This window comes from Ranitomeya imitator, chromosome 3 (genome assembly GCF_032444005.1).
Source record: "Ranitomeya imitator isolate aRanImi1 chromosome 3, aRanImi1.pri, whole genome shotgun sequence".
In the NCBI taxonomy this organism is placed as follows: domain Eukaryota; kingdom Metazoa; phylum Chordata; class Amphibia; order Anura; family Dendrobatidae; genus Ranitomeya; species Ranitomeya imitator.
Window position 1 is genome coordinate 174387608 of NC_091284.1, and position 13270 is coordinate 174400877.

Sequence of the window (13270 nt, forward strand, 5' to 3'; positions counted from 1 at the left end):
TGTTTTTTGCTACTGCACTTGGGGACACTTTCAAAGTTTTCCCAATTTTTCAGACTGACCTTCATTTCCTAAAGTAATTATGGCCACTCGTTTTTCTTAGCTGCTTTTTTCTTGCCATAATACAAATTCTAACAGTCTATTCAGTAGGACTATCAGCTGTGTTTCCAACAGACTTCTGCACAACACAACTGATGGTCCCAACACCATTTATAAGGCAAGAAATCCCACTTATTAAACCTGACATGGCACACCTGTGAAGTGAAAACCATTCCTGGTGACTATCTCTTGAAGATCATCAAGAGAATGCCAAGAGTGTGCAAAGCAGTCATCAAAGCAAAAGGTGGCTACTTTGAAGAACCTAGAATATAAGACATAATTTCAGTTGTTCCACACATTTTTGTTAAGTATATAATTCCACATGTGTTAATTCATAATTTTGATGCCTTCAGTGTGAATGTACAAATTTTATAGTCATGAAAATACAGAAAAATCTTTAAATGAGAAGGTGTGTCCAAACTTTTGGTCTGTACTGTATTGCATTCGGTTATTACAAGTCATTTTCCATATTCAATACCTCATAGCCTTGCTGTGCCATGTGCTTGGTCACACAAAGGTTCAGGTTTCTATAGTTGCAGAAGAGTTCGCACCCTTGTGTTACCAGCTTCAAAAGAGCTTCTCCTAGCTCGTTTAATTAAAAGAAAACAAGGAGCCTGTGGAATCCAAAGGATGGGGGCACATTCCAGGAGGGGTAGATGTCCTGAACTTAGAATCTAAATGGATTCTCCCTTGTCCCTCACACTCAAAACCTAGCAAAAGTCTCAGATAAACCCACCAAACGCATTCTCAAACAACCACCAACCTCCAGCCATGCAGCATAAGCTAGATCTGACAATGAGTGCTAGACAGGGCCCAGATTATATATGAGATGGGAGTGGCTAACAGTGCACAGCTGAGAGCTTAAATGATCCCGCAGCTCTCAACTGAGCAGATTAACCCCTGCACTGCTAAAATAAATGTATACTGTTTAATATGAAGGTGAAGTGCTTGCTTCTAATCAGTGCAGGAGTAGGAACAATCAGATGCTAGGGTCTTCTGGCTCCTCTCTGTCGCGGTAAACCCGTGATACCATGAATTAAATGACAGGTTACCTTTAACAGGTACAATTCTGAACAAACTATTGCATAATGATACCAAAAACTGCAGATCTAATTAAAAATTCGGCAGTGACATGAGGTCACTTAGAATGTATAAAATGACTAGGACGGTATGAAATCAAACGATTTTTAAGGTGGGTTATAAATAAAGTAACAAAATATTTCTTTGTAGTTCAGTTTATTTATATATTTATCACAAATGCTCACAATATCAAAGCATTGTCCTCAGCATGCTAGATGGAGACATTATAAGAAAAAAATTATCATATTTTCTAATTTTATATTTAAAAAGGTCGGAACATTTCCATTATCTGTCCTCACCCAATTTTTCACACTTTTCTGAAAATATCAATTTGGTTGCTATACTTCCAAAGCAACATGTGGGGAACAAAACTGGAGGAACATTAGCTAGGAATAACGAAAGGAATCGGCATGACGGCACAATTGAGGTTAGCTGTACACTAAAGGATAAAAAAGCATCAATATATTTCCTTCACAGTAAGCAACAACAGTTTAGTAACAGTGAAACACAAAAATTTGGAATCTGAAGCAAATAATTCACTAGACAAAGATCATTAGCATTAGGCATACAGCACAGAGTAAGAATCCAGGGTGCAGCCTAGCTTTAGGCCTACTGGATGCCATTCTAAGCACAACATAGCTCAACATGACTCTTCAAGTATTGTAATATCACAGATTTATTTTAAGTAATGTGGTATATGGCAAAATAAAAAAGAAGTATGCCTTGTAAATAAATATATAGAGATATATATATATATATATATATAAAAGATTAGATAGGCTATATTTGTTTTTCTCACGTACTGATTTATATAAACGTATAGAACGTTTAATAAATCATTGGTAAGGACGTCTCCGTCCGTTCGCTTGTATCAGCCACTGCATGCACAGCCAGGTCGAGGCAGTTAATGGATTATCATAGTAACAATACAACTACAGTATGACTAAAGAACACACATAAAGTGCCATCATACGAAAAGCCTTCCCGGGAGGAAGTGTGCAGTTAGACACTATATAGGCTACTCTTCATGGCACGACTTTACTGGAACGGATGGTTACACTACAAAATGGGAACACGGAGTGCTTGGTAAATGTGTCGTGTGCTCTAACATTCTGTAAATTCCTTCTTGATTCCTTCAGCTTCTCATGTAATAATGGGTGGAACCTGGGAAGAGAAAGAAACAATTTATCACATACTTGCCACAAAATATATTCAATAACTTGCCTTTTTTAACAAAAAGAAAAAACAACAAAGGCAAAAGGAGAACCACCCTTCGGACACATGCACATAGCAGAACTCAGGGTATGCCAAGCAAGCTTTGTGGGCTGAGTGTGTAAGGAGATATTTCCTCCTAGAGATAAGCATCCAATGAAGCGTGCAGTATTTTGTTTCTGTTGAATTAACATAAAATCTGCCTAAAAAAAAAAAAACACACCTCAGAATGCCTTTGCCTCAGGTACAGTAGAGGCCTCTGTATCTTCATGTCCTGTGCCCCTTATCGGGAACCATGGTTACATCCACGCTCCCGCGCACTATGGACCTGATGGCCGGGTCACGTGGGTGCGCAGTGGCTGGCCAGGCACGTGTGTGCCGATATAAATTAGTCCCATTGGCTGGTTGTCGGTCACACGGCTTCCCACGTAACCTATTATTCTGATTCCAAAAAAGTTCTGGCAGGTAATACCATAAAATGTCCTCTTGACAAAGCAGTATGCATTGAATACGCGAAACGCACGTCAGGGTGGTTGCTCTCAGTGTTTTGGTGACCACCCAAGCCTCTTTTCTCCTTGTGTGGGTATAAAGGCTTCTATCATGAACATGTTGATCAAGTCTGAATGGATTTAAACTATATATTGGAAAGGTTTGACTTACTCCTCTGGATATCGCATGGGATGTGTCCATTTTATGTGATACTGAGTTAATCTTAACATATTATTCTTATCGAGTAGACGATACCCAGATATTTTAGACGCATCTTAAGACATATACCAGGGAAGCCATTTTTTTTGCCCACTATTTACATTTGTATGGTTATATTTGAACTATTCTTCTGTGGCTTTTATCACTTGTTGTCTATCTTTTCTATCTTTTTAAATATGTAAAAAAAAAATTCTTTGATATTCAATAAAACTTACCAGTTTTGAAACATGCATACTCTGTATTCTAAGAGTGACACTGTGCAGGGGGACAAGTATAAAAGGGCCTCACTTGTTATGGGTGACATACTCCTTTTAGCCTGAGTGCACAACTGGATAAATTAAAAGTAAATTACAAACTTGTATATTTTCCCCATGTTTGGCAATCAAGCACTAATGTTGTATGTAGAAAATCACATTAACTCTATTTTCTATTTGATAGATGAAAAAAAGCATAAACGCGCATGAGCAATAAATGCAAATGCCTCACTCGCACCAATAAGGCAGACACCTCATCACCGGCGGAGCGGATTAGTTTTAAATAACAGCAATTTTAAATCAAATACAATTCAGGGCTTGTAAGTGACGGAGGGTGCCGAAGCCTCATGCTAGACAGAAAGAAAAAGGTGCAAATTTACCATGTTACACCATCTCGTATTGATTTGCAGTGATGAACCGGGAAAGACAGCACGCCAACAGCATTCCAATCAGCTGCAAGACAAAGAAGCATAATCCCATAATCCATACATTAGGCGGCAATCATGAACCATTTTATCTTAATAAATAACATCTAGCTTTCAGTGCACTGTATTTTATCTAGCATCCAATATGTCATTTCTACATATTCCAGATTGTCGGATGAACCTAGACTGTCTTTAACTAAGGCATTTGAATGAGGCATCGGATGAGCACGTGTGATGCCACTCTACTCAGTTTGTGGCACTGATGGAATCTACTGAGCACAATGACCAGATCTCCACTAATCTAACATGGATAAGCGAATGTCGTTTTAGGCCAGGTTCTGACGAGTGTATGAAAAGTCGTCTGTTTTTATCCAGAAAAATGGCCGATTCTCTTCCATGTGCCATCTGTGTGACCGTATTTTACATTCATGTTACATGTTTTTATACATCAAAACATAAAAAAAAGCACATGACCAAATACAATGGCCTACGTCAATTGTAATAAAGCGGTAAAAACTGATATAAAATGGTTTATGCACATATGAGATTTTAACACGGACATAGCATGTACGTAAAATACACTGAACCTGCCCTTGGATCTTGAGTAAACCTTTAAAAGGGGTTGTCTGGTATAAAATGAAAAATATAAACCCTCCCCAGTGCACGCAGTGTGTGCTGTAAGGATTTGCCCGTTTCTAAGCCAGGAACAGCGGTGATGTATGCGTAATGCATACTCCTGGACAGAGCCCAACTAGTGGGTGTGACCTCGCTCCATAGATTTGGATTGAGCGATGCCATACCCATTAGACAGGGCGAGGCCTAGCTCTTTACATGTGTATGGAGCGGGGCCGCACCAACTAGATGGGTTTTGTCTGGGATTATGCATAACGTATACATCACTGCCTTTCCTGGCTCATACACCGGCGAAACCTCACAGTGCACTACAGTGCCTTGTGAAAGTATTCGACCCCCTGGAACTTTTCAACCTTTTCCCACATATCATGCTTCAAAGATACCAAATGTCAATTTTTGGTGAAGAAACAACAACAAGTGGAACACAATTGTGAAGTTGAATGACATTTATTGTTTTTTTGAAATTTTTGTGGAAATTCAAAAACTGAAAAGTTGCCTTCTCACAAAGCTGCTTGCCTATTGACTTGTAGTCCATCCCAGCCTTATACAGGTCTACAATTTTGTCCCTAGTGTCCTTAGACAGCTCTTTGGTCTTAGCCATGGTAGAGAGTTTGGACTGTGAATGAGTATGTGGATAGGTGTCTTTTATACAGGTAACGACTTCAAACAGGAGCAATTAATACAGGTAATGAGTGCAGAGTAAGAGGGCTTTTACAGAAAAACTAACATGCAGTCCTGGGAGAGCCAAAATATGTATGGGTGCATAAATATATATCAGTTCTTCAATACAAAAAGTGAAACTGATATATTAGATAAGAGTCATTACAAATGGAGTGATCTATTTCAAGTGTTTATTTCTGTTAATGTTGATGATTTTGGCTTACAGCCAATGAAAACCCAAAAGTCATCATCTCCGTAAATTAGAATACTTTATAACACCAGCTTGAAAAAATGATTTTAACATTTGAATGATGGTGGCCTACTAAATGCACTCAATACTTGGTCGGGGCTCCTTTTTCATCAATTACTGCATTAATGCGGCGTGGCATGGAGGCGATCAGTCTGTGGCACTGCTGAGGTGTTATGGACGCCCAGTTGCTTTGATAGAAGCCTTCAGCTCGTCTGTATTGTTGGGTCTGGTGTGTCTCATCTTCCTCTACACAATACCCCATAGATTCTCTATGGGGTTATGGTCAAACGAGTTTGCTGGCCAATCAAGCACAGTGATACTGTTGTTTTTAAACCAAGTATTGGTACTTTTGTCAATGTGGACAGGTGACAAGTCCTGCTGGAGAATGAAATTTCCATCTCCAAAAAGCTTGTTGGCAGAGGGAAGCATGAAGTGCTCTAAACATTTCCTGGTAAACGGCTGTACTGACTTTAATCTTGATAAGACACAGTGGATCTACACCAAGTATCAATACCTGGTTTAAAAACAACAGTATCACGTGCTTGATTGGCCAGGAAACTCGTCTGACCTTAACCCCATAGAGAATCTATGGGGTATTGTCAAGAGGAAGAGGGGAGACACCAGACCCAACAATGCAGATAAGCTGAAGGCTGCTTCCATAACACCTCAGCAGTGCCACAGACTGATCACCTCCATGCCACATTGATGCAAAAGGAGCCCTGATCAAGTATTGAGTGCATTTACTGAACCTACATTTCAGTAGGGAAACATTTTGGATATTAAAATAATTTTTCAAGCTGGTGTTATAAAGTATTCTAATTTACTAAGATAATGAATTTTGGGTTTCATTGGCTTTAAGCCATAATCATCAACATTAACAGAAATAAACACTTGAAATACATCACTTTATTTGTAATTACTCACTAATATGAGTTTTCACTTTTTGTACTGGAGAACTGAAATAAATTAACTTTTTGATGATATTCTGATGTTGTGAGATGCACCTGTATAGATAGATAGAGGAAAAAAAATAAAGTGAAAAAGCAGCACAAAAATAGTCACATGGTGCAAAAGATTCCCAAGCATGCATCAATCCTAGTAAATATATCCCCCCAAAAATGGAAGCAGCACATCATAAGAGAGTCAATTCATGTGGCGTTTACTTGCCCATCCGGGGACGTTTCGGTCCCCAAAAAATTGACCTTTTTCAAGCAATACAGTGCAAATGCATAGTATTTATAGTGACTGAATTATTTAGGTATTTAACAACAATTAGTAAATATACATAATATATCACATTATGTTACATAATGCAAAGCCATAGGGATAAAGTGCATTAACAATGTGATGTGCTAAGGTGCATATTTTTATAGAAATATATACAATCATTATTTACATATCAAGAGCATAATCAACGATCAGAGACAGCTCAGTATTAAAGACATCAAATATGACTCACCCATTCATATTAAAAAAAAAAAATCACACCGAATCTCGGCGTTCTAATTAACTACGTGTGCAGTAACGGAAGAATTATAAATAAATATTGCGGGTACTACCGCGCATGCGTCATTGTCTACTGAAGTCATCAGCGCCATCTTGGAAAAGGACATTTTCCTATGCAAGTGCCAGAGCGATGACAACTTCCCATGAAAGCATCGGGATGATGATAATTTCCTACGTTCACCACGTGCCTGCCCAGTAAAGGCAGAGATCAAAAGCCACCACCTTTGATTGGGCATAATTAGTCCAATTGCCCACAATATATAGAATTAAATATTAAATTAATGTTATAAAGTATTCTAATTTACTAAGATAATGACTTTTGGGTTTTCATTGGCTTTAAGCCACAATCATCAACATTAACATAAATAAAGAATTGAAATACATCACTCGATTTGTAGTGACTAATATACGTGTTCCAATTCTTGCATTAAAGAACTGAATGATATTCTAATTTTGTGAGATGCGCGCATGCGTGTGTGTGTGTATATACATATATACACACACACACACACGGTACAGACCAAAAGTTTGGACACACCTCATTTAGAGATTTTTCTGTATTTTCATGACTATGAAAATTGTACATTCACACTGAAGGCATCAAAACTATGAATTAACACATGTGGAATTATATACTTAACAAAAAAGTGTGAAACAACTGAAAATATGTCTTATATTTTAGGTTCTTCAAAGTAGCCATGCTGGTTCAGTATGCCTTCAATTTTGAATAAATTCCCAACAGTGTCACAGCAAAGCACCCCCACACCATCACACCTCCTCCATGCTTCACGGTGGGAACCAGGCATGTAGAGTCCAACTGTTCACCTTTTCTGCGTCGCACAAAGACGGTGGTTGGAACCAAAGATCTCAAATTTGGACTCATCAGACCAAAGCACAGATTTCAACTGGTCTAATGTCCATTCCTTGTGTTCTTTAGCCCAAACAAGTCTCTTCTGCTTGTTGCCTGTCCTTAGCAGTGGTTTCCTAGCAGCTATTTTACCATGAAGGCCTGCTGCACAAAGTCTCCTCTTAACAGTTGTTGTAGAGATGTGTCTGCTGCTAGAACTCTGTGTGGCATTGACCTGGTCTCTAATCTGAGCTGCTGTTAACCTGCGATTTGAAGCTGGTGACTCGGATAAACTTCTCCTAAGCAGAAGTGACTCTTGGTCTTCCTTTCCTGGGGCAGTCCTAATGTGTGCCAGTTTCTTTGTAGCACTTGATGGTTTTTGCCACTGCACTTGGGGACACTTTCAAAGTTTTCCCAATTTTTCGGACTGACCTTCATTTCTGAAAGTAATGATGGCCACTCGTTTTTCTTTACTTAGCTGCTTTTTTCTTGCCATAATACAAATTCTAACAGTCTATTCAGTAGGACTATCAGCTGTGTATCCACCAGACTTCTGCTCAACACATCTGATGGTCCCAATACCATTCAGAAGGCAAGAAATCCCACTTATTAAACCTGACAGGGCATACATGTGAAGTGAAAACCATTTCCGGTGACTACCTCTTGAAGATCATCAAGAGAATGCCAAGAGTGTGCAAAGCAGTCATCAACGCAAAAGGTGGCTACTTTGAAGAACCTAGAAAATAAGAGATATTTTCAGTTGTTTCACACTTTTTTGTTAAGTATATAATTACACATGTGTTAATTCATAGTTTTGATGCTTTCAGTATGAATTTACAATTTTCATAGTCATGAAAATACAGAAAAATCTCTAAATGAGGAGTGTCCAAACTTTTGGTCTGTACTGTGTACTCTCTGTGAGAGAGACTTGTTTGTTCATTGGTTGTGCCTCTCTGACTGAGCACTCCACCCCTCAGCCTCAGGCATTTTAATTACAGCGGGATCCTACCTTCCCATATAAATGTAGGCTTTAGCCCAATAGAGGATTCACACAGGGAGGTTCCCAGCAATGAGTATCGCCTTATCGTGGTTGCTGGGTACATGTGAATTGGCCAATTTATGTGCTAAGTATTCTCAATTTTTCTACAGCAGTAATGCAATTTAAAATTTGATATATATTCATGTTCGTATGCTATAGCGCTTCAAAGTGCTACTTTATTTGTTGGTTATGACAGGTTAGCCTACCGCCCAATCAGCGCTGGCGTTGCTGTCTCCGCCTTTGGAGAAATAGTACATCAAGTGGAAGTACTACTACAAAAAGGATATAAAAAAATTACATAGTTACTTGATACTCCATATTAACACCTATTCTCATGAAAGTGGTGGGCTATAGAAGATGAGCAGTCATACCACCAATTAAAGGACAGACTACCTCCATGACTATGGGATTTACTTCAAAACTTGTTAGCACATATAAAAAGATACTTTTCCAAATATAAATGTAAGAAATACATGTATTTTTTGTGTGGCATAGACTATTCAGAAAATATAATTACACACAGGAGTTGGGTTCCAACATCTGGGCAAGAGCTCTCGTCATGCCCAATGCTGCTCACAGAATCCTCCTGGCAGTATATATCTTCAGATTTTTTTTTTCCACGATCTTTTATGAATACTGCTCACATGTATTTTTTGCATAGAATGAGATTAAATTCTACGACTGTAGTATATAATCAGTATGACCGAGAAAAGAAATTCAAAGCAAATCTTTATTCTGTTACACCAGATGGAACTAATTTCCACTGGTCGGAACTAATCGATTTTTATTACATGCACAGAACATTAATCCTTAAGGATTGACTTTTCAGGTCACATCAAACAAGTTTTGTGCATGGCCACTTAAACAGAGATCAGAAGGTTTTGGAGAATTTTCCTGACATTTTGTAATTGCATCCTACTTTATCAATGTTGAAAACTGATCGGAACTTTTCTTAGTACATGCTATGCCCGAAATCGTATGGACCCTTTTATTCTAAAGATTCATACATGAGGGAAACTTGAGAAAACCTAACAGAGAAGCCATAAAAACAGCTGCGGTAGCCTCTAGGAGGGGGGTTCGTGAAACATCTGGCATTACTACAATCAGACATTATTACATATTCTGAACCTTTATGTTATGGATAAGATTTCAAGATGTAAATCATTTCAAAGAAATTCAATTTTAACAGGTCACTTCCAGACCAAATAACGAGCAGCTTCTTTTCAGCTCCGGGAATAGGAAAAAAAAAGCAAAAGGAAATATCATTAGAAATAAATTACTAAATATTTTTAATTAGCAAATCACAATTGTTTTTTCTATGAAAGTAATCATAGAATTAAGATTACTTTCTTTATGCTGTCCTAGAATATTAATAGCACAGTTGCCTGAGAGTGCATGCAGTAGGAAGCTCCACTTTGACCTGAAGATACACATTTATTGTTATTCATAAAAGACATAGACAGACAAGGTGAACAGCAGTGTGAGCAGCCTCTACTTACCTCAGCACCACTGGTATCTTTAGTATAAGATCAGCCAGACAGGGTGAACAGCAGTGTGAGCAGCCTCTACTTACCTCAGCACCACTGCTATCTTTAGTATTAGATCAGACAGACAGGGTGAACAGCAGTGTAAGCAGCCTCTTCTTACCTCAGCACCCAAAGTATGTTCTGCATTACATCCAAAAGACAGGGTGAACAGCAGTGTAAATGGCCTCTTTTTACCTCTACCACCCTGGTAACTCCATTATTAGATTAGAAAAACTGGGTGGACACCAGGGTGATCAGTCACTTACTGCACACCTGTGGTAATTTCAGGACTAGAGCAGAAAAAAAAAATTGTAGCCTGCAGCATGAGCTGCTTCTTTTTACCTCAGTACTCCTGGTATCCAGGGTTGTGGAGTCGGAGTCCATTTTGGTGGAGGCGGAGTCGATATAAAATGGACCGACTCCTAAAATATATAATAAATTGAGTACAGTAGTACAATGAAGTATGTGCTGAATATTTTTTTATATAATTTGGGAAAGTTATGAAATGTCATTTAAATGTCTGTTCCTGATCTAAGGATCTCGGCTTTTAGTTGAAATGAATCCGTGCAGCACTTTATGTAAATGCTCAGTAGTGAAGCATGTATTAGGAAGTCGGAGCCAGGGAAATTGAGCAGTCGGTGTCGGAGGTTTGGCTTACCGACTCCAACAGGGTGAACAGCAATGTGAGTAGTCTCTACTTACCTTCGCAACCCTGGTATCTCCGGTATTGGATCAGAAAGAGAGTAGACCACACAACTGGTACTTCCAGTATTGCATTAGAATATTCACTAGGAGCACATCTTCCTACACATGAATGGTGGGAGAGGGGAGGAAGAGGGACATCTACTGCACATACTTTCAGGCATCTGTCCTATTAACATTGTAGGAAATGTTTCCGTCTAACAAGTGATTCCGTTCTACACAACAGTGATTACATCCCTAGACAAAAAAGGCTTATTTGCTAATTAAAAGTATTTAGTAATTTATGACATTCCCTTTCATTATTTTTATTCTGCAAAGAAAAAAGACCAGATATATTTTAGGAATTCATTGGCCTTTGCCATTAGGGTAATGTTTAAAAAAAAAAAAATTAGGGCCATACATAATTGTGAGAGACCATATGGTACTAAATTGTTTTCAATAAACTAAATGGACCCGAACAACAGCATTCAAGTGTATAAAAGACTCTCAAAAAATTGTCTTTTACTTTTCTGCTGATGGTGGTTATCAGAACATGTTCAAGGGTCATAGCTTTAGTTGTAAGGACTAGTGATGAGTGAATATACTCGTTACTCGAGATTTCCCAAGCACGCTCGGGTGTCCTCCAAGTATTTTTTTTAGTGCTCGGAGATTTAGTTTTTTTGCCGAAGCTGGATGATTTACAACTACTAGCCTGCTTGATTACATGTGGGGATTTCCTAGCAACCAGGCAACCCCCACATGTACTTATGCTGGCTAACAGATGTAAATCATTCAGCTGCTGCGATGAAAACAATCTCCGAGCACTAAAAAATACTTGGAGGACACCCGAGCGTGCTCGGGAAATCTCAAATAACGAGTATATTTGCTCATCACTAGTAAGGACACACAAAATACAGAATTGCTGAGAACTTTATTTCCTTTGGTAAATGTAATCTAGCTGGAGTATCTTATCTACTTGAGCTCATCTCTACAGATGTCAAAACAGAATGACTAGGACAAGTGTCACGATCGTATGGTCATAAAGAATAATGCAAAATAAAATCTAAAATAATATGAGGGGCACTTGAGAAGCAAAAATGGGGAATTTGTCAAGAATGATGGAAAGGAAAAGGAGTAGTGTCTCATAACTAGAAGTGAGATTATCAGTATCCTGGTCTGGCGATCCACAGTACTGCATGGCTGCAAGACCCCAGTCCTGCAAACTTCTTGGACCGACACTCGAATACTGCATTTTGTGTGCCTCTAACGCTTACAAGACCTCCATATGATGATATTGGGGTGCGACACATCATGACATCACTTGAGGCTTAATGAATAGGCTGCACATAATGCCACGATGTCGTGGGGACCTTGTAAATGCCAGAGGCACCCTTAATGCTGACAATCTAATGAATGTCTATGAAGTTCACAGAACCCTTGTTTGGCTGCCACAGCTGCTATGTTAGAATGGTCTAGTACCCCTTTGCCATTGTTTTTGGGTGCCGTATAGCCATAGGAAACGACTTCGATTACAAAACTCTCAACATATTGGTGAGCTTTTTCATTCTAGTCACTGCCAATGCGTAGCAGATGACAAATCAACAAACTAATATTTTTACATACATTTTTTTATCCTTAATTAGGATTAGAATTAGGAATTCATTGAAAGTTAGGATAAGGGCTAAGAGGTAGGATTAGGGCTAAGGTAATTATATAATTAATTATATAAGAAAAAGACAAATGTAATACAAAAATAAGCAAAAACTTAAAAATTACAACTAAAAAATATATGTCCAACGGTCCACGGGTTACTGGACCCCAGCTACTTGCCTTGCCACTGTAAATCCACCCTACACCACTGGTTGAATGAAGTTGGCAGAAAATGACTTTGGAGGTCAGCCAACTGATTGTAAACAAAATGGTGTGGATTTTATCAACCACTAAAACAATAGAAGCATTATTTTCTCTACATACTAGCATCACATTCACTAATCCAGGCTTGCATGCATGTAGGAGAATTTTTGAGATTTTAATTGGCTATTAGTGATGAGCAAGTACAGGTCCTTCTCAAAAAATTAGCATATAGTGTTAAATTTCATTATTTACCATAATGTAATGATTACAATTAAACTTTCATATATTATAGATTCATTATCCACCAACTGAAATTTGTCAGGTCTTTTATTGTTTTAATACTGATGATTTTGGCATACAACTCCTGATAACCCAAAAAACCTGTCTCAATAAATTAGCATATTTCACCCATCCAATCAAATAAAAGTGTTTTTTAATAACAAACAAAAAAACCAACAAATAATAATGTTCAGTTATGCACTCAATACTTGGTCGGGAA

General features: G+C 38.3%; 1 protein-coding gene across 1 annotated transcript in view; it reads right to left on the reverse strand.

Annotated features, from left to right (window-relative positions):
* Nucleotides 1-1315: 1315 nt before the first annotated feature.
* The window catches only part of TSPAN7 (tetraspanin 7), a 128691-nt gene continuing 116736 nt past the window's right edge, over nucleotides 1316-13270 (reverse strand). The window contains exons 7-8 of the mRNA XM_069761615.1: nucleotides 3731-3803; nucleotides 1316-2340 (exon numbers count right to left, since the gene is read on the reverse strand). Of these exons, the coding sequence (XP_069617716.1) occupies nucleotides 3735-3803 (69 nt within the window). The 3' untranslated portion in view covers nucleotides 1316-2340; nucleotides 3731-3734. The remainder of the gene's footprint in view (nucleotides 2341-3730; nucleotides 3804-13270) is intronic.